At 39.2% G+C, this 27484-nt stretch overlaps 2 protein-coding genes across 2 annotated transcripts in view; one reads left to right on the plus strand and one right to left on the minus strand.

Moving 5' to 3' along the window:
• The first annotated feature begins 5309 nt into the window (after positions 1–5309).
• LOC134222165 (uncharacterized) lies at positions 5310–5852 on the plus strand. Its single transcript, XM_062701309.1, has one exon. The coding sequence runs from the start codon at positions 5310–5312 to the stop codon at positions 5850–5852; it is 543 nt and encodes a 180-aa protein (XP_062557293.1).
• Positions 5853–8031: 2179 nt separating this feature from the next.
• The window catches only part of LOC134225945 (ubiquitin thioesterase trabid-like), a 34106-nt gene continuing 14653 nt past the window's right edge, over positions 8032–27484 (minus strand). Inside the window, 1 exon segment of the mRNA XM_062706403.1 lies at positions 8032–8718. Coding sequence (XP_062562387.1) covers positions 8700–8718 — 19 coding nt within the window. The 3' untranslated portion in view covers positions 8032–8699.

The following is a 27484-nucleotide window of genomic DNA, read 5'->3' on the forward strand; positions in this document are numbered from 1 at the left end:
GATCCAGGCATATGCTTTGCAGCCGAAAACTCTAAGCTTCTCAATGGATGGCTTCTGCTTGTACCAGCATTCGGCAGGACATACAGACTTCGGAAGAGCAGCGGTTGGACTTCGATTAATAAGATAAACTGCCGTCAATGCTGCCACCGACCACATGTATTTCGGTACCTTGGATTCAAACAGCATAGCTCGTATCTTCTCCACAACGGTTCGGTTGAACCGTTCAGCAACCCCATTTTGTTGGGGTGTATACGCCACGGTCGTCTCAAGTTGAATTCCTTTCTGCACATAATATTGTTTCTGGACATTCGACAGATACTCACACCCTTGATCGATTCTCAACTTTAATATCTTCATCCCGAACATATTTGAGACCATCGCCTCGTACTCTTGAAACTTCGTGAAAACTTCACTCTTTTTCTTCAAAAGGTATATAATGGCAAAGTGAGTATGGTCATCAATAAACGAGATGAAATATCTGGAACCATCATACGCCGGCGGATGCACCGGCCCACAGACGTCTGAATGAATTCGCTCTAAGGGTCTTGTTGCTCGTTCACGAGTCCTATTGAATGGGTCACGACACTGCTTCGCTTGAACACACACGTCACAGAAATTCAACTTTTCTGGTTTGCATTCGATGCCCTTCACCAGATCATTGCGCATCATCACTTCCATGCCTTGTTGGCTCAGGTGTCCTAATCTCCGATGCCACAAATTGTTCGAACTTGATGCGCAGACATTCGCAGAAGGTTTCGCCAAATCTACTTCAAGTTCATACAGTCCACCTTTCATCTTTGCAATTGCTATCACTTGCCCTTCTTTCTTGAGCACTGCTTCTGGACCGGAAAACATCACATCCACACCTGCATTAGCAAGTTTCTTGACCGACATGAGATTGTCTCGTAGCTCCGTGACCAGAAGTACATCTTCCATGCGAAGTGGTGTTCCTCGATTGCTGTATCCAGTTATCGTACCCGAAATCTTCGCTTTCAAAGTTTCTCCGTCTTTAGCCACGTTGATGATCACTACTTGCCGCAGTTCCTTATACACCGAAAACACGTCTTGCCGGTTCACCAGATGATCACTTGCACCAGAATCAAGCTTGAAGGTTATCTTGCTCGCGCTAGCTTTCGTATTTGAACGATCTGCCATAAAAACCACTGCGTTCTTTGTTGCAACATTTGCTTCATTGTCCCGTTTTGACATGCAGTCTCTCTTGAAATGTCCACGTTTTCCGCATTTGTGGCATTTTCCCTGAAACTTCTTAGGTTCATACTTGGGTTTGACAAATTTTTGTCCCGAGAACGCAGCTGTATTAGTCCTTCCACCATCTTCCTGACGCTCAGTTTGCTTCATTTCCTCAGCCAATAATCGTTGCTTGACCATTTTCAGGGTAAGATCTAAAGAGATTTTCTAAAGCCGTTACTAATGGGTCATATAAATCCGGAAGAGTTTGAAATAAAGAGATTACTGCATCTGCTTCATCGATCTTTGCACCTGCGGTCTTCAACTGCCTGATGAGATCTTCGAAAACTAACAAATGGGCTCGCATGGATTTCCCTTCTTCTAGCTTCAATCGATTTAACTGCTTCCGGAGTAAATTCTGAGTGCCAATAGACTTTTTCGCGAATGTATTTTCAAGCGCCTTCCACATCTCTTTTGCTGAGGTTTTCTCGCGTACAACTTCCAGTACTTCGTTTGCCAAGAAACTTACAATATGGGCTTTAGCTTTTCTATCCGCTTCGTCAAACTTCGCTTTTTCAGCATCAGCCGCCGGAGAGTTCTCTGTTACAGTGTTCAACACGCCGGCTGAATCCAGGAACATCTTTACTCTGTAGCTCCAGTTCTGGAATCCTGGTCCACCATTGAACTGTGGTATTCCGTGTGTCGACTCTCGCATAATGGTGCCCATAACCTATTAATAGTCAACGGCTCGAATAACGAAAAACTAACAGCTTTATTGAAATACGTCTGTACGACTCAAGGTTTGATGTTGGAGTTAATGTTAGGAAAAAATAACAGTGTCCGGTTACCAAGGGCGTAATCAGTTTGGATGTTACAGTCGATTGCCTACTTTGCTAGCACGCTTACAAAAACATCCGGAATTCATCCTGAAGTTTCTACAGGAATTCCTTCTTAAGTTCCTCCAAGAATTCCTCCGGAACTTCCTTCTGAACTTTTTCCGGAAGTTTCTTCAGTAAATCATTTGGATGTTCCAACAGGAATTGCTCGGGAAATTTCTTCAGGAGACTTCCAGAAGTAATTAGAAGCTCCATCCAAAAGAAGTTATAAGAAGCTCCATCAGGAATTTATCTGGAAGTTGATCTAGAAATTTTACCGGAAGTTCCTTCAGAAAATTCTCTGGATGTTTCTTCAAGTATTTTACAGCAAATTTTGAATCCCAACAGGGTATTCTTTAAAACGAAATTTGAAAGAATTCCACGTGAAAATTCAGTTAAAAATCCGCCTCAGTACAAAATCCAGGGGAAACTCGTCATAAAAAAAATTAAATAATTTTAAAGAATATTCTCTTGAATTCAACAATTTGTATGTTAAAAAAATAAATATTATTCCACATCAGTAAAACAAGGAGATTATTGAATTTACAAACCTATTGGATTATGAAATTTCTCGCTAATAATCGTTATTTTAATATTGAAGACATTTGAAGACATTTTTAAACGACCGTGAAGACATATGAAAATATCTTCTGGCATCCCTGCCCATTACATTATTACATATGGAATTTCTGGTGGGCTTATTGTACCCTGAAACCATCTAAAGCAAACTTACACTATCAGAATATCATAATGTCAATGTTGGTTCAATATGTTTATGTTTGTATATGTGTATGCTACATTATAAGCCCAGTGACCACAGTTAACCTTTGGTGGAAGAGTTGCAAAACAGATCGCTTTGCACACGGCACAACGACGGTCAAGGTACCCGTTTGGCCATTTGTTCCCCATCGATTTCGTCGAACCATCGATTACGGACCGATAAAACCACATTGTAGGCCACGAATCCATTGCTGCCAGTAGATCGCACACCCAAGCAACACATATATCTTATTGCAGTTTTTGTGTTTTATATACCAACAAAACAAGTCACACAGGAGTTGCTGTGACCAAATCAGACTGAACTGTGTTAGGGCAACGAACTTGTCACGTCGTAGACACACCGTCTTTCGCCATCGCAGGCGAAACGGAATGCTAATATTGTGTATCCGGAATAAATTTATACCGCTTTTTATACCGAAGTTGGATTTTTCTCCAGATACAGGCAACTTTCCCAACTTCGGAAGTAGTGCGCTGGATTCGCCTAAAGATGCGCTAAACAACGCATCAATTAGTTTGACAAATAAAACTTCGGAAGAAAGTTCGGTTCGGAAGTCCCGACTTCCGAATTCTAACTTGGTGCTACGCCGACAATATCCAGAGATTGAATGGAAGTGAAAAAATATCTATCTTATCCCCTCTGTACACCCAACCAGCGACTGTTATATTTTCTAACAATTCTGTATAGAAACGTACCAAAACCTGTAAAAGAACTGGACATATGCGAAATTGTTAGATTATTCAAAGAATGTTAGCTCACAAACAAATATTTTATACATATATTTTTAATCCTTCCTTCATTTGTTAGGCACTCTGTGTTACTTAACCGCTACTGTGCCGAGATCTACTGTGGTATTCTGCCGTACAAAATCCACACAGAATCAATTTTTAGATTTCCATTACTCATTATTGTTGTTGTTGCCAGTCCATCTCATTGTGAGTCCATTGTGTTCGTTTGTCCATGTCGTGCATCCAATGATCGTTGCATTGTTCGGTTGCCATTAGGCCGGGTCCGTTGGAGGAATGCCTCCGAGAAGAACAATTTGTCAGTCGTCATCAGGCAGCAGTACGGTATGACGCGTTCCCAAATAACCAATAATGTTAAGACCAGACCGCCATAATAAACCATTTGGTATACGTTTTGACATACAACGTACTTTGGATCGTTCTCGAAGTATCACCTCTAATCAAGAATTAGATTTCACGCGTTGTGGCTTTGACGCTGTAAAGTCGGAGTTTGGCTCACTCGATTGGCATCAAATCGTTGGTGGAACCGATGTAAATATGGCTATCTCAGCGTTCTACAGTACTGTGTATGATACGGTCAGAAGGCATACTACTATCCGTAGATGTTCAACGCATCGGACATTCAAGCAATCTTGGTGGAATGCAGATTTACAACACATGCGTAACGTTCTCCGCAAGGTACGACGGTATTTCAAAAACCGGAATTTTGAGAATAGAACGTTTCTTCAACGCATCGAAGCAGAGTTTGGCGAATTTGTTAACACTACTTTCCGTAACTAAATTTTTCGTGTCCAAAAGGAAGTTAAGTCGAACCCATAATCGTTTTGGCGGTTCATTAACAGCAGGAAGAACTCACAGCAGGTTCCTTCGGAAATGTCATTTGGCGACGTTACTTCCAGCGTCTCTGAAGCAGCTGAACTTTTTGCCAGTTTCTTCAAATCTATGTATAACGCCGCGTCTCTTCTAAACTCAGTTGGCGCTATAGACTCACTTCAATCGAACTACATCAATTTTCCACGCCCGATATTCTTTACCGCAGAAATAGTAATATTATGTTGTTTGACGAAGACGTTGGAGCTTCTCATCCATGAAAGGCTGTGTTCGGCTGCCTCCCAATCATTTCTGAATATCAGCATAAAAAAATATTCAACAGTGACAAATCTCATGACATACACCAGCAAGTTGAACTCAAGCCTAGAAAAACGATGTCAAGTGGACAGTATATACATAGATTTTTCGAAAGCATTCGATAGAGTACCGCACACTTTGTTGCTTAGGAAGCTTGACCTCCTTGGATTTGCTGATTGGATTATCGACTGGCTCTGTTCATACTTGACTGGAATATCCACCTTTGTCAAACTAGGTGCTGAAAAGTCAGACACATTCATGACGCCATCCGGAGTACCGCAAGGTAGCCACCTTGGTCCGCTGCTTTTCATAATTTTTGTCAACGATTTGTGCGAACGACTTCGTTCCCACCGCCTGATGTACGCTGACGATCTAAAAAATTTTCGAATAGTATCTTCGCTTGTCGACTGCTCTGCTCTACAGCATGATCTCGATACCATAGCCCAATGGTGTGCGCTGAATGGCATGGATTTGAATTCCAAAAAGTGCAAAATCATCAGTTTCAACAGATCAAGGACGCAAATCGATTTCAACTACTCATCAGATGGAATTTCACTGGATCGCGTCTCTTCCATCAATGATCTTGGCGTAACAATGGACAAAAAACTCAATTCCAGCGAGCATATATCTGTGACCACCGCCAAAGCTTTTGCAGTGCTCGGTTTCATTCGTCGCAACGGCGCGGAATTCAACGACGTGTTTTCTTTAAAAAGTTTGTACAGCTGTCTTGTTCGCAGCATACTTGAAAATGCCGTACCAGTTTGGGCACCGTTCCATGAAGTGCAGTCAGCCCGTATCGAACGAGTTCAGCGTAGTTTTGTCCGGTTCGCCCTCAGGAGGTTGCCCTGGACCAATCCTTTGCGATTACCACAGTACAAGGATCGTTGTCAGCTAATGCACTTGGGATCGCTCCGCCAAAGACGTGCATATTTGCTGCGGATGTTCGCCTTTGACCTGCTAAGCCACCGGCTGGACTGCGATGAGCTACTACAGCGTGTCATCTTTTATGTTCCGACTCGCTGCTGCCGTCAGCTGCAACTATTTTGGGCTAGAAGACCTCCGAAGACCTTTGGGCTAGAAGACCTCCGTTTTCGGCCAGAACCATCCGCTAGAAAGATGTTTCAACCTTCTCAATGACTTGTCTGATTTTGATTTTAACGTTAACAGGACTTCCTTTAAAATTAGCATTAGGCAACTAGATGTAAGTTAATTTTAGAAGCAGCAGTCTGTACAGCATAGCTGAAGACGACGGTTTGGTGGAGGGGCTGGGAATCGAACCCATGACCATCCGCTTGTAAGGCGAACGTGTAGCCAACTACGCTACGGGACTCCCTGTGCGATAAACTTGTTTTCATGGTTTGTATTACACTGGACGACAAAGTCAGAAAAAAAAGTTTGTATTCGCGATGCTCATGTGTTGCATTTGTTGTTTTCGACCTCTGAAATCACAAAGTAGGAAGGGGATCATCGCTTTAACGGCGTTGAAATCCACTTGCATGTTTGCATGATTGGATGTTCAGATAAGGTAAAATACTAAGTTATTGTGATACTCTAAGTTACATATTACGATATCTGAATGTCCACATGAGTGTTTTCAGTCAAAAATTGGCCTCTTAAGGGAAACGATAGTTAAGGATTGTGAAAAAAGTTCAGCAACATATAAACGGGGTGCTCGTCTTCAACCAATATGGAGACGCATGGTACATTTGTGCGATAATTAATTTTGTGACTAAACTTTTTAGGCAAATTTCAGCTCATCCGTTTTATTAAATATATGAGCAAGTGTGCAAGCATTTATATGGAACTTGTATTATGCAATTTTTTTCCTTTTTTTTCCTTGAGCAAGGGTAAACGGAACTCTGCAACTAGACACTTGAGGAGGTTAACTCAGGTAGTGTGGGGATGGGTATGTCATGTAACTCTTACCCGACCCACTAAAATTAAAACCCTTTCGCCAGTCCTTACCCCTGGCCCGCAATTAAGCAATACATCAGAGGGGGACTATTGAGAACGCTCACGCCTATGCTAACGCACTCGACGTTATTTATTTATTTATGTTGTTTAACAGACAACAAGCTAAAGTACGGTTTAGATGACAAAATACACACATAATATCAGAAATGGTCAAAATACAAAATATAAAAATATAACATGTGATCCAAAGTTAACTCAAGAATTCCTTCGTCGGCCAGTAAAAACTCTATAGAAGTTCCGTCGAAGTTTGTCCCGGGTCAAATGGGAATCAAAAACAGATGCCACTACGGCGATGAGAGAGTCGTAGCATTGAATTATTACGCATTATGTTAATACACACAACATCGACTTCAAGGGTGGTAACCTCACCACCCGTCGATCGAAAGCTATGATAGTAACCCAGCGGTCCGTATCATAATCCCACGTTGGAAACGAGCACCCCGACAGTAACCTCCAGGCATGTTGGGTTCTTGATTAACATGTCGGATACTGCGATCAAAAAATCAATAGAATCAGATTTCAAACAGCGGGTTCCCTTCCCGGGCGTCATCTAAGCGATTTTCACAATTCTTTCACGGTTGTCTTATTCACCTCATCTAGTTTCCTGTAGTTTTCTAGTTTGTTATGTTTCTAGGGACCCTATTTTTTTGCTAGATCAGCTGGAGTACGGATGCTGTCATTTAAAATGTAGAAGATTTCGATTTACCAAAGAAGATCTTCAAAACGAAAACCAACACAGCTTGTTCCTGCAAGACTCTAAAGTGTTCCCAAATTGTTGCAGGACCTAAGCTGGTCACATAATCCGTAGAAGGCCATATTCGCAGCAGCAATATGTCTTCACTGGAAACGTCGTTGTCACATGTCACAAGCGTTCCAAGATAAACAAATTCTTCAACTACTTCAAACACATCCCCATCAAGCACTACCTCTGCACTAACACCAATAGGTCTTCCTCTATCTCTACCTGCCACCATGTACTGGTAATAGAGTTGCTAATTTTCACTCCGCTTGGTTAATAGTTGTAAATTAGGCAATAAACCTTTCATTGAACAGATTGACTCAAAATTTATGTTTCCTAATGTTGACTCTGTCAACCCAACAAGAGGAGTATGATTACGAAATTATAAAAATACAGTCCATTATTATTTTTGAGTTACCAGAAGATTTTGATGACTCTGTATATTGGTTCAGTTGGGGAATAAATTTGATTACGAACAGATGCGTTAACTATTGGTACTTATCGAAAATCGAAATCGCAAATTCAAACCTAATTTTGGAACATCCCTGGAATATATAAAAATGGTTTTCGGAAAGTAGAAATTTAAATTGAATAACAACTTGGTACTATTTATCGCTGAGTTTTGAAAATAATTTATTTGCGTTATTTAAGTATATATAACTCACTAAAAATTCGAATAAATGAAAATATGTACACACCTAAGTAGAATCCCGAAAATAACTTCAATATTCATAAAACTTAACAAACATAACAGAGCTGTATTGTTCGAGTTAATAGATTGGATCTATCTTGATTAGTTGGCTTGGTATTTTAGCAATTTTTCAAATTGTAAAGTACTTAGTGCATCGCTTATTAATGTTTATCTCGCAAACAACTACTGTGTGCCTCACTGCCTTATAGGTTTGGTGGGAAACTGTGGAGGTTCAGGATATTGGTTTCTATAGCAACTGGGAGACTTTGGGGGACTATTCAGTATCGTTTTCGTGGCGACATCGCATTAATTACAAGGATATAGCATTTGTGCAGACTGCGAATGTGTAATCGATCTGTGATACGGTTTTTGATTTTTGCTGTAGTTTTTTTTTCTTTTTGTAACATTACATTAATTGACTTTCGATGCTAGTGTGAAGAAACTGTGCTAATTTTTGCGCCCGGTTTTCGGATTATGCTAGCTGTGATTTGATTACTTACGAAGAATTTGTCGTATCGTTTCTCTGCTCTACGGTTAAAAAGATTCATCAGTAAAATCTCCCAGCAAGCCGTTTCGGTAATTAAAAAAGCCTTGAGATACTGAAAATAAAATATGGTTAAAAAGCTAATATGAAAAAAGCAGTAGAAATATTATCGCTAGAACCAGACTACCATTCACACAATATTGCAGAATTTGTCAGTTTGTATGTCATATTTTGAAAAGATTATTTAAATCTTTTCAGACAAACTAATTTATTTCTGTGTTGGGTGGCATCTAGACACCATATGGATGTTTAAAGCTATCAGTACACTGTTTGCCATAATGACAAATATTTGTCAAGTCAGCCTGATATCCATGTAGATTTCTAATCAGTCTGATAGATGACCGGATAAATTTGACCTTCGGGGCAATGAGTATGATTTTTAATTTAGACATGATCAAATACGATGAACTAAGCCCTACACATCGTTCTGGACTTTGAACTAATGGTTCTACCAGGTCAACTAAACTCGGTAGATTTGACATCAACTAATCATGACCATACAGATCATCAGAGACCATGCGTAAAACATTTGGTTTAGACAAATATAAATCGTAAATCATACACAAGGCTTCTAATGGCTTGATGGGTGGGTTTGCTATCGATTTTCTAATAGTCCTAGCTGACCTGGTAGATGAATTGGTCTTAGGTTAAGAGTAAGCGGAAGGAATAAGAATATCGCGTTTAGGAAAGAAATCCCGTTTGTTTGCCACATCTGGTTTGGACATATCTAAATCGTAAATAATTCGTATAAAAGATATTTTATTTACAAGATAAAGGTTGTCGCTGGCGAGGATAGGGTGCTAAATGTCAATGAAGGAAAAATACATGCGACTTGACAGTTCGATATGTTTCGGACAGCACAACAAAGGGAACCGAAGCGACAATCTTTATCTTGTAGCTAAAATATCTTTTGCCTGTATTGTATCGATATAATGGGTTGTTATTGATTTTGTACCGTGCGTTATTGACAAAAAATCTGAATTCAAGAATGATTTGGAGAACATGGAACATCTGCAGGACTATTGGCTGCATAACGTTTTCCTTCATATGTAAAATAGTTTTGGCACATTTTCCAGAAAAAAAGTAATCAAATCGTAGTTGCGCGGTTTTATTGTGCAATTTCCGTCCATATAAAAGGGGCCAATTGTCGATACATCTACCTTCGATTACAGAGTGTAGGTGTGGCCGATTATTAATCTGAGGCCAGTTCAAGAAATTAATGAGCTGACGATCATTTTAGGTATATAAACATGCTGAGAATTACCTGAGATATTGCTGTGTCAAATTCAAGTTAATATAACCCGAACATGAAGGTTAATCGTGATACCGTGACATGCCCTATTACCGTGGGGTTAAGGACGGGTCCACAATAAATTCGCTATAAAAAATTCAATTTGTAACAATCACCCTTGAAAACTATGTCGCTTTAATCAATATTAAATACATTTGAAGGGAAAAATATGTTTTGTACTTCAACTCATAAAAAAATGAAGAAAATAGTGTTCGACATTTGACTTATGAATATGCCTAATACCGCGTACATTTCGAAGAAGATTCCAAATACCGCGCAGAAAATTGCCTAATACCGTGCCCTATTAAACAAGCTCAAATGATGAACTTAAGACCACATTTACAATAAAATATGTAAGTAATCGAATCATATACAAATTTCAGTTAAATTATTAGGTCACACTAAAAAACGTCATAAAAAAATTACCGTTTTACACAGATACTGGAAAAATAATCATTTCCTTGGGAAGTTAGCAACTTCTCAATATTGACGGTTTAAAAGCGTTTACTAATTTTTCGAATAATTTACTTCACATTAATTTAGCTTTGAGATAGGTGATATCCAATCGAGTGTCTAAATAGATTTGAAGACAATGGGAGGATTTGTATTCAGATAAAAAATACTCTACCTACGTTTCTAATGGAAACTGTACAGGAAAAATATTTACGTCTATTGTCTGTGGTAAATATCGCATAAATGATATCGTATTCGCATGTGCTGAATGACACAATAAAGACCATTTGTATGTTCATTAGATGTATATCATCTTCAAGTCTTCCAACAGAAGTTTCTCTTTGGGGAAGTATGTACTGGAATAATGCATATCGCAATGTGTAATTCATCTGAATGATGCTCCCCTAGTAATCCTACGTATAAAGTGCCGTAGATATCTAACATGAATGTTTCAATACCTATATGATACTGTCTAGTGGTCTATGTATCCAATGTGAGGGTTTTGTTTTATTTTTCTGAGTATCAACTTCACGGTATAGCCTAGTCACGGTATTAGGCACTACTGGCGAAGAAGATGGCCTAATACCGCGACAATGGTTTTGATCAATAAAAATGCAAAAACAAGAATATTAAATACCATTCCAGTATCCAGCTCATATTTTGTAGCTGTAAAAATGGGCTCAATGAGATATTGGAAGTAAATATCATTAAAAAATTAGGTTACAAGACTTAGAAATATAAACATAATTTTAAGCGTTTTGCTAAGCGGATGAAAATTTTGACTGGTCGAGCCATACATTTTCCCATTTATTTTTTAGCGCCTAACTTACGTCACAAATACCCACAATAATAATTTGCTAACATTTTCTGATATATATTTGTGCATTTCACCAAATAATGTGATGTGTATGACAGACAGTACCTCTATATTCATCAATTTGGATAAAATCCACGGTATTAGGCAATGCGCGGAATTAGGGCAGGTCACGGTATAACAATTTAAATAAAGATTGCAATTTGGGCAAAATACATATATATTTGGAAAAGGAAAGTTACCAAACAAAAAGTCAAGAATTATTGTTTAACTTTTCAATAGGATCTAATTAACAATTTCAGAAAAATCGAGTCCTATGTTGCAAATAGCGTTTATACCAATCTACACGCTACATGAACACTTACCCTAATATTATACATAAGGCCAGAAAAATTCGAAAACAACAAAATGACCAATGTATCAAATCGACCAAAGTAAATTTGATTGTTACATTGGACGTTTTATTCACAGGGCATGCAAAACGTCCAATGTAACAATAAACAAAACAAAACTGTACATAGGTCATTCAAATAATGTTCGGTAATACGGTTCGTCGACTGTAATGAGTCACGAATACGAAGCGGGTGTGAAAGGGGAATCAATAAACTTGGCCATAAACCGAAAATTGATCCTAGATCCTAATTACAACTGAATCATTTGTTTGAGAAACTGTAAAAGACCATTTTACCCTATTTCGAGAAAACAACAAAAAACTGTTTTTGAACAAATTTGCACCGAATCTATCGATTTCTTCGACTGGCAAAACTCAACACCCTGGGGCACTTTTTTTTTATTCCTTCATTTATTTGATAGGCACTCTGTGTTATTTAACCGCTACTGTGCCGAGATCTACTATGGTATTCTGCAGTCAGAATCCACACAGAATCTATTTTTAGATTTTTCCATTATTCATTGTTGTTGTCGTTGCTGGTCCATCTCGTCGTGAGTCCATTGTGTTCGTTTTGTCGTGTATCCAATGATCGTTGCATTGTCCGGTTGCCATTTGAACCGTTTGTTTGAAAAACTGCATATGTAACATTTTTGGCCAAAATGAGATTTTTATATATTCTGAATCCTCGTCCAAAAATACGTTTTGTGGCAAAAAATACGAAAAAAAAAATTTTGTTCAGGAATGTATGGAATTTTTTTCGTTTGTTTGAGAAACTACATATGTCCACGTACTTTGAAGAGCAATTGTGGAATACTGTTTACATGTTTTGCACTGAAAGTGCACCAGGGTGTTGAGTTTTGCCAAAAACCTGAGACGAGACCTGCAAAGACGCTGCTTCTTTTCTCTTGTTTTGACACTTGTTCTTCTTTTCATCACAGTTGACCATCGAGTTTCAACTGTTTACTTGACTGTTTCACCTAAGCCCCAGGTGGACCCTTCTGAGCACAATAAAAGTGTATCCAATTCACGAAATAGTAAATTCATTTTCATAAGGATTTTTATACCGGGAACAAAACACAGGTTTATTACTGATTATTAACAAGCTAAACGGAAGGTTTGGAATACTCGTTAAAGTAAAAAAGTCTTGGTAAAACAAAAATGATGTGGAATATTTTATTTGGGATACCAATACTTTCACTCAAAAAGCTGCTGGTTGCACCTGACAGTTCGTGACAGCAGTTGACTGGCAGCAGCTGAAGTTACATTTTTTCCTCTTTGCAGGTCTCGTCTCAAACTATTGACTACTGTATCGAAGAAATCGAAAGATTCGGTGCAAATTTGTTCAAAAACAGTTTTTTGTTGTTTTCGCGAAATTGTGTAAAATGGACTTATGCAGTTTCTCAAACAAATGATTCATTTATCCGGGTAACGTTGGAGGAATGCATCCGAGAAAAACAAGTTGTAAGTCGTCATCAGGCAGCCGTGACGGTGAGGCGTGCACCCCAATACGCCACCGCAAAGGCTGCGCATCCGGCGACTGACGAGGGTTTTGGAGGAGGGGCTGGGAATCGAACCCATGAGCATTCGCTTGAAAGGCGAACGTGTAGCCAACTACGCTACGGGACCCCCCTTTGGGGCACTTTCAGTGCAAAAATGTAAGCAGAACTCCACAATTGCTCTTCAAAGTACGTGGACATATGTAGTTTCTCAAACAAACGAAAAAAAATTCACACATTCCTGAACAAATTTTTTTTTTTCGTTTTTTTTTGCCAGAATACGTATTTTTGAACGAGGATTCAGAATACATATATAAAAATCTCATTTTGGCCAAAAATGTTTCATATGCAGTTTCTCAAACAAACGGTTCAATTGCTAGCTTTGCGTAAGACTTGATAAATGAGGGTCAGATAGTTTTTTTTTTTGCTATTTGCCAATCATATTTACATTTAAATATTTTGTCATACACTCTAAACTTGATAGTTTAAAGGCTAGAGCATGTATTTCGCTTTAGGGTACAAATAAATAACGAAGGTACGCCGTTTGGCATAACATATTTTGGCATAATGGACGTTTGACATAATTGAATAAAAATAACATAGAAAACAGACAAATGAACAAAATATCAATTAGCAAATATACAATATGATTGACATCCTGTCAAAGGTTTATTAATGTGACAAATATATTTCAACATGATATATAAAACATAAATTATCGGGGAATATCCCAAATGGTTAGAATATTTGTTTTTTGTAGCTCAGTTTTAGGCATGGGAAAAATCAAACTTTTCAAATAATCGAGGATGAGCAACACTCTCATGCGATCACAAATCCAAATTATCAATTGATAAAAACTCGCTAGCGAGTAAGAATCGTTCGACAATTGTATCTCGATTTAAGCACTTACCCTTACTTTCTGAACTTATTTCTCTACATAACAATAAAACACAATGCCAAGCATCAGATTGACCTTCATTGTTGACATTAAATTTGTATTGGAAAGGTTTACATTTAATTGATAATTTTGAGTTTATTATCAATTGATTCCAAAATTTGAAAAGTTATCGCCGAGGACAACTCGCCTACTTCTCACACCTGAGCAGTAATCAAACGATAACTCCAATCATTATCGTGTGAGAATGATTCAGCACAACCCTGCTCAGTTTTCAATTATTTTCAAACAATAATTTCGCTTATTCTTCTTAAAAATGAAGGCATCATTAACGCCTTATTCGTTTTCTTTTCTGTTGGTTCTATAACTACCGTTGATAAAGTTGTTTTAATTCCATTTTCAAATTTGATGACCTTGCAATAACTTTGATTATATGAGCATTACAGCGACAAATTTGTAGCATTGCAAACCTCCAAAGCACAAAAGCTATTGTAAGGTGTGATTGAAGCTGTAACATCTGTTCTGTTCACACTTTCATATAGCTATTCCTTTGCTTTTTTTCATTCTGATACAATGGAGCATTGTGTCTTTTATCTACTGAAATTATATAAGCTCGGGCATTTTATTGAATATCGATATTACTGTAGCTACTTTTGAACCAAACAGAATTTCGAGTGATTCTATCCAGAAGGATGTCTGACGACGAAGATTTTTTAAGTTTTGAAGAAGAAGAATTGACAGTGGTTCATCCGGAAATTTTAAAAACTTGCCGTAACAATGATCTGCTGTTACACAAAGGATTAGTGTTTTATCGCAATCGGAAACCCGTAAGTTATCACAAAATAAACCCGATTTTTTTTCAAAAATGTATTTTTCAAATTCTAACTATAGGTTGATGATATTCACTATTGGGAGTGTAAGGTAAGAAGTCATTCACGTCACCACACCGGAAAAAGATGTCCCTCACGAGCCGTTACCAAAAAACGCGACAACGGACATCAAATTATTTCGTTATCCGATCACAATCATGAATATGATCCCATACACGTTGTGGAGATCAGGTATCGAAATGCAACCAAGCGTCGTGCAGCAGAGGATTCAAGCAAACCAATAAAATTAATCCGTCCAGTTTCCCAAAAGAAGTTCAGCAGAGAGTGACCCTTAACGCACAACGAAAAATTTTGGAACGCGTGCGTTTTAAAAATACCACTGCAAACATAGTAGAACCAGCTTCGCTGGTGGATTTCACGGTTCCGGCCCGTTTAAGGACCACTACTATTGATGGCAACAAGTTTTTACTTGCCGACATCCATGAAGGTGACAATAGAATCATAATGTTTGGTACAAATAAAAATATACAACGCTTAGCAAATTCTAAGTACTGGGTTATGGACGGAACATTCAGCAGCGTATCACTTTTATTCAGGCAGTTGTTTACGATCCATGGGAGCTGCCCTCCAAGTCATCAACACACGTTCCCTTTAGTATACGTCCTAATGACATCCAAACGGGAGGAGATCTATTGTAAAGTGTTTCAGTCGTTAATAGATATCGCTGATGACTTGGAAGTACAGCTGAAGCCTGATGTTATTTTGTCAGGCTACGAGAGGGCCATGATCAATGCCAGCAAAAATGAATTTAAAGATTCCAAACACAACACATGTTTCTTCCATTTGAGCCAGAACATGTGGAAACACGTTCAACAGTTGGGGTTGACACAAGTCATGAACAGCGACGTCAAGTCATTCGAATATTTAAAAAAACAAGCTCTGGCATTTTTGCCCCCATCAAAAATTCCAGAAGCCTTCGATATACTAAAAACATCAGCACCATATCTTCTGACAGATTTTTTTTTTTTGTTGATATTTTGAGGAAAATTATGTTCACGGAAGAGTACCACGGACAACCAAACAGAGTCGTGTTACAAGAAACGATCCACTGTATCCACCAGTCTATGGTCAGTGTACGATAATATTATACAAAAAAAATCCACGAACCACAAATCAAATCGAGAGCTGACATAGTCAATGGAACTCGGTTATCGGATCTCAAGCAGGAGTGCTTAAAATGATTGAAGAATTCAAATTGGAAGAAAAACACGTTTTAGGGCAAATACTCGGATACCTTTCAGGAAATACCAGAAAGAAAAGGAAGACACACAGCGAAATGAATGACGAGAAAATCAGTAAAATTGTGAACAGTTTAGGTTCAATGCCACTGAAAGATTATTTGGAAGCTGTGTCTGCGTACTTAGGTTCTAGATAGAAATCAAGATTCAATCCATTTATTCTTTCATCAATAAAAACCATAGACAAACCCTAGTAAAAATAGAAGAAGACAGACGGTGTTAACTTTGACAGATCCTACAGTACAGCATAGGGAAATAATTTAAAAATGCATATAATAAATTCTAGACAAATTGTAATTAAAATCTGATTAATGTATCAGAACGTCGGCTCAGGAGGCACGTTCCCCTCAATTTAGGAGATTTGTGCCATCAGAAAAAGTTCTGAATTACATATTCGGTAGCTTATCTCAATTTTTTGAATATTTGTATCTATCATACAGTTCAGAACTTTTAACGTATCATACTTCATTACATTTTGTCTAGAATTTATTATAAGCATTTTAAAATTATCTCCCTATGCTGTACTGTAGGACCTGTCAAAGTTAACACCGTCGTGTGTCTTCTTCTTATTTTTACTTGGATTCGTCTATTGTATATATTATTCTGTTAAATAGAAAAATAATTTCGTAAATAAGCACATTCAAAGTTAATTGCCTATATGCCGGGTATTAAGCCACCCAGAGTGGAAATTAATTACTATGTCTGAAACATGAAAAATTAATAATAAAAAAAAATAATAATAAAATAATAAAATTATTAATTATTTTTAATAATTATGGAAAATGATTAAATGATGCTTCGCTTGAACATGTCGTATTCCATGTTGATTTGTTAACCACTGGCTTTATGACAATATCTGGATATGCCTACACACTTATTTTTTTTACCGGGATATCAGCAAAATGTTGAACTTTTACCGAGAATCGCACAGCCGTGCCCCAGCAAACATGTTTTTTGCCGAGATTTCTGTCAAAATTGCTGATAATCAGCAAATAATTTGCCGAAAATCAGCTAACAAACGCTATTTTTGCCGGAATATCAGTTATTTATTTTGCTGGCGCACGGCTGTGCGGATTTTTGCCGAGCTGCAGAAATTAAAACTGAGTGTGTGCATTAGGGTGGCTCAAAAAACATTTTTCAAAAAGTTTGATGGGCCGCCCTCTTATTCGGTTCTATTTGATGCCCTGATGCTCTGGATTAAATTTCAGCCAAATCGGTCAACGTTTGGGCGGTGCTAAAAACGTTGGAAGTTTATATGGAAAAATGTATGCAGAAACATCCAAAAACAGTGATTTGCAGTTGGACGGTACAATTTACGATCAAGAACCATGATACTCATTCAGTTCTTGTAGAATTAAATACAGAATGATATGCTGAAAACCGCGAGAAGATTAGAGTTTATTAGGCAAAGATATTAGCATTTTACTGGAGTGTTGTAGGGGTGAATTTATTTCTTTTCAAAGGTAAAAGAAACGAAATTTCTCGGGTACTTTTTCAAAACGGCGTATGTCGCAAATTCTAAACAAACCCGTTTTCAACAGCATATGGCATCAAATTCATCTTAAAATGTGTATATCTTCAAAGCTACATGAAAATGTGTTCTTAAAAATGTAAATAATTTTTTTGCAAAACGGTGTAACATCATTGTTGAAAATATTGCACATACACCGCTTAGCAGAAAATGTACTTAAAAAAGTTTTTTCGAACAACTAAATAGTTTAAAACATGCGTCTGCTTGTACTTTTTCATCACTGATTTCAAAATTAAGCATGTTGCTTGAATATTCTGATTGTCGTTAGGAAAAACATTTTACGTTGTTTTTCTGCAGCAAATATTGTTACGTCGTGTTGTAAATGTTGCAATTTTTTTGTCGCATGTGCGTGAAACGTTTCAACTTGACGCAACATTTCGACGTATCAACAATGCAGCGTACGGAGCAGCGTAACATTTCGACGAAAGTAGCATGACCTCGGTCATGCTGACGTATCAAAACGACGTATGTGATTTATCTGTTGCAGAACGTTGTAACATATATTTTTATCAAAATAACTGAAATGTTCACACGCAGTGCAGATTTCAGAGTCAGTGACGATGAACCTTTTCATAATGTATCGTTGAGGTGTATTCAATTGCAATAAAAATGATTAGTTTCTAAATAGGAATAAAAATAAAATCTGAAAACTTCCAAGCTCATTTTCTCAGCTTGATCAAAATGTTACATACGCCGATTTGAAAAAGTTCCCGAGATTTGCTCAAACCCCACTTCAGAGAATTGCTAATAACTTAGCCGGGCAAACTCTAATCTTCTCGCGGTTTTATGCATAACATTCTGTATTAAATTCTTCAAGATCTGAATGAGTATCATAGTTCTTCATCATAAGTTTTGCCGTCCAACTGCAATTCACTGTTTTTGGATGTTTCTGCATACATTTTTGCATATAAACTTCCAACGAGTTTAGCACCGCCCAAACGTTGACCGATTCGGCTGAAATTTTGTCCAGAACATCAGGGCATCAAATAGAACTGAAAAAGAGGCGCTAGAGCGCTACACTGGGTCATTACCAAGGTTTGGGAGGAGGAAGTTTTGCCGCAGGAGTGGATGGAAGGTGTCGTGTGTCCCATCTACAAAAAGGCAGCCCCCTGAAACGGCTGTCATCTGCATACAATATGATTGAAGCCGAAAACTTGGTGCTAAACTTGGTGCTAGCTGTCAAGCTGTTGCTTTAAGCACGGAACACAGTGACGCATGCGACAATATCGCTCGAGGAGAGATTTAATTCGAATAATAAATAAAGAAACAGTTTTTTTAAGCGCACCATCTAAAATATGTTTCATAAATGTATTGCAATTATCTCTATAGCTGATTCGTTAATTTCAGATACAAATGTTTCGTTATAGCGCAAAAGTTATCAGCACTGTATTTGTCACAATAACAAATACCAAATTATTAATAATAACAAATTTGTCAAGTTTGCCTGATACCCATGTCGATATCTTAACGGTTTGATAGAATATTTAGCATTGTGATAAGGAGTGGGCCTTTATTTTCTAATGCTTCGTTCTGTTAAAAAAAAACAAATTTTTGCAAGTAGAAAAAATAACGACTGCAAACCAACTGATTGATCAACAGTGATTTATTTTTCCTCCAAATTTAAGAATACTATTCTCGTTGGAATCTGAAGCAAAATAAAAAAAACGCTGGTATCTCCAGCAGTTTTCTGTTCATGTTTGAATTTTGTTTAAATAAATAAAATAATTATTTATTTTGCTGCTCAGAAATGCGGCGTAAATGCAAAGTGCATTGATCCAAATTCCGTAGCTAAAATAACGCGTTCAATCGCCAAAACATACAAAATTTGAATCTCGTGATTCAATCTGCAGAAAATAGAACAAAGCTGTGCAACAGTTTTGAGCTTTTGAATCTGAACTTAAATTAATCTGAGGCAGCTGCTGGGAGAATGCATGTTTCAGATTCATATTAAAATTAAATGCAGCAGAACAATTGGAATCACTACTAATCTGATTTTATTCTTAGGTTACTTAGGATTCTTAACTCATAATCGACAAAAATTTAAATGTTACACATTTGCGACATGAGCAGTAGGGTAAATCACTACTTGGGCCTATGGACCCCATTCCCGGCTCACTGCACAGAAAGCTAATGATTTATACTGTTTAGTAGCCGTAGGTTTATGATTGATCATTTTAAAAAAGTCTCCTATTTATCTCGCACAATACTCAATATTTTTCAACCATTTATTTCACTCCTAATCGATCCAATTATAGAAAATAAAAATGTAGATTTCAAACTTTTGCTCTTCGCTGCAATACCACTGAGCCGGAGTGATTCTTTCCACTTTTACAAAACGGTATCATCAAATAAACACCTACCTGAAAATCGTCACAGTGCTCGATACAACCATTGCTTCAGGCTGTTTATCACCACACAATAATGCTAAACTCACGCACTTTAATCTTTTGTAATTGTTCGTATCACTAGATTTTATATAAACATATTGGAATACATTTAAAAATGTATCCTCAAACCGAACAAAAAATCACCTCGGCCCAAGAACTTCTAGCTGTACAGTGCTGCCAAAAGGCCATAAGTCTTATTTTAGTATGAAGATAATCCTTCATCGTTAATAGGAAAACTGTCTAATACGTTGACGCTATCGTGTTATTTATAATTCTCTCGATTTCAAAAGGTGGAAAAGATATTGTTTTTAAGTGTTTGTAAGAAATTTGGATGAGTAAATATATCTTCTCAACCAAATAAAAATGATTATGAATAATACCATCTGGCATCTTGTTGTCGTGGAACGTGCATATTTTTGTTTACGTCGCATTTTCTACCGTCCGGAGAGAGAGAATGAGAGTAAGATGTTGAGAGATTGAGTAAAATATTGCGTATGCCGAGGAGATTTGGGGTATGCCGGATAAGCAATCGCCTAGGACTGAAATGAGTGCTGCACCATGTTAATTTAAATCAAATAAAAGCTTTTTCAAGCGGTGTTTAGCAAGAATAACTATTTTTGAAGCAGAGGTGAACCCCATCGCAATATTACACGGCCCACAAAATTCAGAAAAGTTGCCCCTAGTCATAAATATCAATTAAATAATGCAGTCGTGCGCATGTTAGGCCGGGAATGGGGTGAGAAACCCTATGGTTAGGTTTCTCGTCAGCTAAGAGAACTTTTTTCCGGTGCATGATCATTGGCAGCTCGATAGTTATTATTTTTAATCTCCTGACTTTTACGCTAAGTCCAGTATGCTTCAAAAAACTATTATTCTGTCAACACACAAATGGTCCAGTTTAAAGCAAAATTTTATCCACAATGCGACATCTAGTTCCAGCTGGATCAGATCAAATGTAAAGAAAAAAGGTTCCAATAGTGTTTCATAAAACAACTGTCGATGACACGTACAATGACTAAATAAATTAATTTATCTTAGTTTCGACGCCCACATTATAGTGAGCTCAAGTTTGTAACCAAAGAGCTAATGCGTCAAGATCAAATAGATGAATTGAGTTCGTCAACTGAAAAGTAGATGTGCTGTCTGATAGTAATTTTCCTCATCGTGAGTGGATTGTGAACCTTCCAAGTCTTAGCAACTCCTGGCTGATGAAGCTAGGGAGCACCACTGCTCTATAGGAGTTTTAGGTGCCAGACAAAGGCTCGCAACGCGCACTGTACAGGGTCGTTTCTGTTGGGCGATCTCTGGATAAATCCTAAGCAATTAGGTGGACTGACTTACCACTTACCTTTCGATATCGGCGAACAATGGATAAGGGAACAAAACACCAATGCTAAATTTCTGTTTAGTTATTAAAGAACTACTATAAATTGACTTGTAGTAACATTGTGGAATTTATTTAATTAACAAATCGTACTAGCACGAACAATTTATTATTCTAGGTTTAGCATACTTGCGCAAATTATTAATTAGGGACACTTTTCACTGTTGCGGCCGTTGCACGTTGGTCGACATGGATGTGATGCACTGGGACGGACTTTGACGGCGGGAACTAATGGCACCGACTTGGGTACCGGCGTGGTGATGCTGAAGACACGTGGTTCAACTTTCCGGCGGCAACTCGGCCCGTGTATCGGTGGGCCTGGCGTTTCACTGATTCTGCAGGCCCGGGGAGCGGTACCTTGTGCACTGTTTTCGCGAGTGTTTTCTGATCGGGTGGGAACGTAGCAAATTGGTCGGAAACAAGCAGAATTTTTGGCGGTCACTTCACTAGCGTCTTTTGCTACTAGTCCCGATACACACTATGGTGGAACCTCACTGGGTATTGTTCACCTCGACTTCGGATGCACTCGCGACGTACGACGTGCGATTTTGATCTTTCGGACCGCAGAAATGTCGTTTACTGCCACACAGATGCCACCCGATCGACCGGATTAGAAAACTCACTAAGTTTCCGATCACTTGATCCTTAGGATCATTATTAACTAACGGACAACCGAAACGCGTGTTCAGAAAACTTGACTATCTGAAAAAGTCGCTGCCGCAATCGTCGCTCCTCCGGGCTGGTTTCAAAGATACAAGAGAGCCACATCTGGGCTCCCAACCTTTTATACAATCCCGATTCCTCCTTCTATCCTATTTCGTTGGTGATCTTCATTCACCGTCCCAGTATGATGAAACCGCTGCGACGATGCTTGCATTCCGGATCATTACGGGGGTTACAATTTTGTTTTGTGTCGGTTTGAATTTGAATTTCTTGCACGCAAGTCGTTTTATTTTATCATTTTAGATTAGATTATTTATTGATTTTAATTGGTTTTATTTCTATTAAATCAAGTTTTATATAAATAAGTTTTAACAAAATTACATTTTTTTTTTTATAAACTGAATATCTTTTAACAATTTGAATACTAATAATCATTGAATTTTTAACAAAAACTATCAAACTCATTGAACAAAATGTCAAGTCGATGTTCGCCGATAAAGGTTTCATTGTAACCTACAAACGGTTGGTTACAATCTTCCTGTAGACGGGGTAAAAAACTAACAGTTTTTTCAATGCTTAGTGCGACTACTGCTCCACGAGATCTTGTTTCCAATCGTTGAATGATTTTTCTTGTTGGACAGAGGAGCTCTTTCCAACGAATTGTGATGATCTAGTGGAGTGAGCCTGTCCACTTCACACCTAGGAAAAACCGTAAATAGAGTTGTCAAAATCAGACACAACTCCTCTCATCAACCAATTTTTTGAATCGGTCTTGACAATGTTCATGTGAAAGCTTCCAAAATGCGTCAGAATAACACCGTTCCGACTGTCGCAGTTGTTGATGAATCGATCAGAAACCCAGAATTTCCAACTACTATAACCTATACTAACCGCAACAGAACACTAAAACTAAATCATATACTTCCATTTTCATCTCAAATAATTTGGACCAGGAACCACAAACTTTCATTCAAATATCATTCATATTTTCCATTCATACACCCCCTTCATTCATTCTTCCCATTCAGCCTTCTCTACACACTCACACTATTATTTTAAAAAATTACACAAGTCTAGTAATGTATCTCAATTTAAGGGTACCCTTTTCTTATTGGGGATCAGTCACGTCTATGTGTCTCATCTCAGAGACCATCGAGCATGATCCACTGTAAATCCAGCGCTTCCTTCCCAACATTTTCCCGCTGAAACTCTCTCACTGGCTGAGAGCAGAAATCGAGAGACTACTGAGAGGAATCACTGAGTGTAACAGGTTTGAAATACGGTGTACAAATACGAGGCTTGCCACACCACCTGTGGAGTCGTTGGACGATAGATCGGTTCCGATTCGGTCAATTATCAATGCGACAGCTTGAAATCGCTGTCAGGAATGGAGATCAGGATCGATCCCATATGGAGTTCAATGCGATGGGTTTTTCTTTAGCGGTGCTGGTAGCAAGAAGTAGAGCAATACACGTGCAAAACGTAAAGGTAACGTCGAGATTGTAATGAGAAGAGCTTGTACTGTCGTTATCCGGGTTTCAAATGAACGGCCGGCCAGACCCCAAGGTTTTTCCCCGAGAGATCCTCCAACTCGTATGAAGATGTGCCGTGTTTTTGTAACACCCGGCAGGGAAGGAACTGACGGCCATATTTGGCGTTATAGTGCTCCGCCGCGTTTGACAGCTTCATGTTCCGTCTGTATACCAGCTGTCCGGGAACAAAAGCTTTCGCAAATTTGCGATGTCGAAGGTTGTAGTTGGCGTTAGACGAATCGTGAGCTTTAGCCAAGTTTTTTGTGACGATGTCGTACAGATCCGAAAACATTTGCTGCTTCCTAGCAGCTTGTTGTTCTGGAGTTAGGTCCTCATCGTGACGGGCCAGACGGTGGTCTGTTCCTATCTCGGACAACTCATGGCCACGAGTGATAAAGAATGGGGTATACCCCGTTGAAGTGTGTACACTGGAGTTGAGAACCATCTCAATTTCCGGGACTTTAGTATCCCACAGGCGCTGATCCTCTTTCACATAGGTTCTAATAGCTGCGTTGATTGTCCGATTTACTCTTTCGACCGGGTTGGCCTGTGAGTGGTATCGGGAGTTCAACCAATGAGTGATTTTAAAATTGTTGACCAATTCCTTGAATTCTTTTGAAAGAAAACAACTTCCGTTGTCTGTAATTATGATCTCCGGAACGGAATTACGAAGGAACCATTGGTCTTTCAAGATAGCGCACAATGATGAACTCCCGATACTTCTCACAGGCTGGATCATAACCCATTTCGAAAAGTAATCAGATACAACCAGAATATGCTGATTTCCGCGACGGCTTCTGGGAAGGGGTCCGATGTAATCGACCGAAATGATCTGCCACGGACGGGAGGCTAGACGCATCTTGCCCATTTCCGGTGCCACTGGGACCGATGCTGCTTTGACCTCCTTGCAGGTCTGACATTGTTGACAAAACCGACGAATATCACTAGCCATCCTTGGCCAGTAATACCTTTGTCGAGTCCTAGCTAGAGTTTTCTCATAGCCAGGATGAAAGACCGCATTGTGACACTCCTTAAGAATCTTAGGAATCTCTGCTTCTGTCGGAATCACCTTCCACTCGAAGCGAGAGTCATATAAGTGATCTAGAGTTTTTACAAACTTAAGGAGCCGGCCGTTCTCTACTCTGAAATCTACGAACTTCTCCGGTTGCGCTAAGACCTTTTGAAGCATGGAGGTGTACCATGGTGTGGCTGATGTGTCTTGAACTACTGCAACACTACGAGACAGGGCATCAGGGACCACATTCTCCTTCCCTTTACGATGAACTACTGTCATGTCGTGTTGTTGTAGGTCAAGAGCCCATCTGCTACATCTTGAGCCCACCTTCCATTTGGTACTGAGAATGTGAGTAAGTGCGGAGGAGTCCGTGATTAGGGTGAAATGGTACCTTCTACGTACCCACGGAAGGCTTCTGGTCATCACTGACTTCCAGATTTTCGCTGCTCTATTAGCACGTTTAACGCAGTTTTCAAACTGTCTTCGTTACATTCAAGCACGTCGATTATTCCTAGTACAGTTGTTCGCCTGCCAGACTTCATACTCCCCTGACTGGCCTTTTTTTTTTTTTTTTTTTTTTTTTTTTTTTTTTTTTTTTTTTTTTTTTTTTTTTTTTTTTTTTTTTTTTTTTTTTTTTTTCACGACATTGCAGTTTTTAAATTGAGATACATTACTAGACTTGTGTAATTTATCTCAATTTAAGGGTACCCTTTTCTTATTGGGGATCAGTCACGTCTATGTGTCTCATCTCAGAGACCATCGAGCATGATCCACTGTAAATCCAGCGCTTCCTTCCCAACATTTTCCTGCTGAAACTCTCTCACTGGCTGAGAGCAGAAATCGAGAGACTACTGAGAGGAATCACTGAGTGTAACAGGTTTGAAATACGGTGTACAAATACGAGGCTTGCCACACCACCTGTGGAGTCGTTGGACGATAGATCGGTTCCGATTCGGTCAATTATCAATGCGACAGCTTGAAATCGCTGTCAGGAATGGAGATCAGGATCGATCCCATATGGAGTTCAATGCGATGGGTTTCTCTTTAGCGGTGCTGGTAGCAAGAAGTAGAGCAATACACGTGCAAAACGTAAAGGTAACGTCGAGATTGTAATGAGAAGAGCTTGTACTGTCGTTATCCGGGTTTCAAATGAACGGCCGGCCAGACCCCAAGGTTTCCCCGAGAGATCCTCCAACTCGTATGAAGATGTGCCGTGTTTTTGTAACACCCGGCAGGGAAGGAACTGACGGCCATATTTGGCGTTATAGTGCTCCGCCGCGTTTGACAGCTTCATGTTCCGTCTGTATACCAGCTGTCCGGGAACAAAAGCTTTCGCAAATTTGCGATGTCGAAGGTTGTAGTTGGCGTTAGACGAATCGTGAGCTTTAGCCAAGTTTTTTGTGACGATGTCGTACAGATCCGAAAACATTTGCTGCTTCCTAGCAGCTTGTTGTTCTGGAGTTAGGTCCTCATCGTGACGGGCCAGACGGTGGTCTGTTCCTATCTCGGACAACTCATGGCCACGAGTGATAAAGAATGGGGTATACCCCGTTGAAGTGTGTACACTGGAGTTGAGAACCATCTCAATTTCCGGGACTTTAGTATCCCACAGGCGCTGATCCTCTTTCACATAGGTTCTAATAGCTGCGTTGATTGTCCGATTTACTCTTTCGACCGGGTTGGCCTGTGAGTGGTATCGGGAGTTCAACCAATGAGTGATTTTAAAATTGTTGACCAATTCCTTGAATTCTTTTGAAAGAAAACAACTTCCGTTGTCTGTAATTATGATCTCCGGAACGGAATTACGAAGGAACCATTGGTCTTTCAAGATAGCGCACAATGATGAACTCCCGATACTTCTCACAGGCTGGATCATAACCCATTTCGAAAAGTAATCAGATACAACCAGAATATGCTGATTTCCGCGACGGCTTCTGGGAAGGGGTCCGATGTAATCGACCGAAATGATCTGCCACGGACGGAGGCTAGACGCATCTTGCCCATTTCCGGTGCCACTGGGACCGATGCTGCTTTGACCTCCTTGCAGGTCTGACATTGTTGACAAAACCGACGAATATCACTAGCCATCCTTGGCCAGTAATACCTTTGTCGAGTCCTAGCTAGAGTTTTCTCATAGCCAGGATGAAAGACCGCATTGTGACACTCCTTAAGAATCTTAGGAATCTCTGCTTCTGTCGGAATCACCTTCCACTCGAAGCGAGAGTCATATAAGTGATCTAGAGTTTTTACAAACTTAAGGAGCCGGCCGTTCTCTACTCTGAAATCTACGAACTTCTCCGGTTGCGCTAAGACCTTTTGAAGCATGGAGGTGTACCATGGTGTGGCCGATGTGTCTTGAACTACTGCAACACTACGAGACAGGGCATCAGGGACCACATTCTCCTTCCCTTTACGATGAACTACTGTCATGTCGTGTTGTTGTAGGTCAAGAGCCCATCTGCTACATCTTGAGCCCACCTTCCATTTGGTACTGAGAATGTGAGTAAGTGCGGAGGAGTCCGTGATTAGGGTGAAATGGTACCCTTCTACGTACCCACGGAAGGCTTCGATTGCTAATAGAGCGGCGAGAGCTTCTTTTTCTGCCGCGTGGTAGTTTTTCTGGGGTGTTGTTAGCTTGTGGGAGAAGTATGATATAATTCGTTCTTCTCCCTCCTGCTGTTGTGTAAGCACCCCTGCAACCGCTACGTCGCTCGCATCCGTTTGGATGACAAACTCCCTTGAAAAGTCCGGACTGCCGAGAATCGGAGATGTAATGAGATGTTCCTTAATCTCGCAGAAGGATCGCTCGGCGTCGTCATTCCAGCGGACGATTTTGGACTT

The sequence above is a fragment of the Armigeres subalbatus genome, chromosome 3, assembly GCF_024139115.2.
Source record: "Armigeres subalbatus isolate Guangzhou_Male chromosome 3, GZ_Asu_2, whole genome shotgun sequence".
Lineage (NCBI taxonomy): Eukaryota > Metazoa > Arthropoda > Insecta > Diptera > Culicidae > Armigeres > Armigeres subalbatus.

What these genes read in the sequence shown, in the direction of transcription:
- LOC134222165 (XM_062701309.1), top strand. Translation starts at nt 5,310, where the DNA reads ATGGACAAAAAACTCAATTCCAGCGAGCATATATCTGTGACCACCGCC.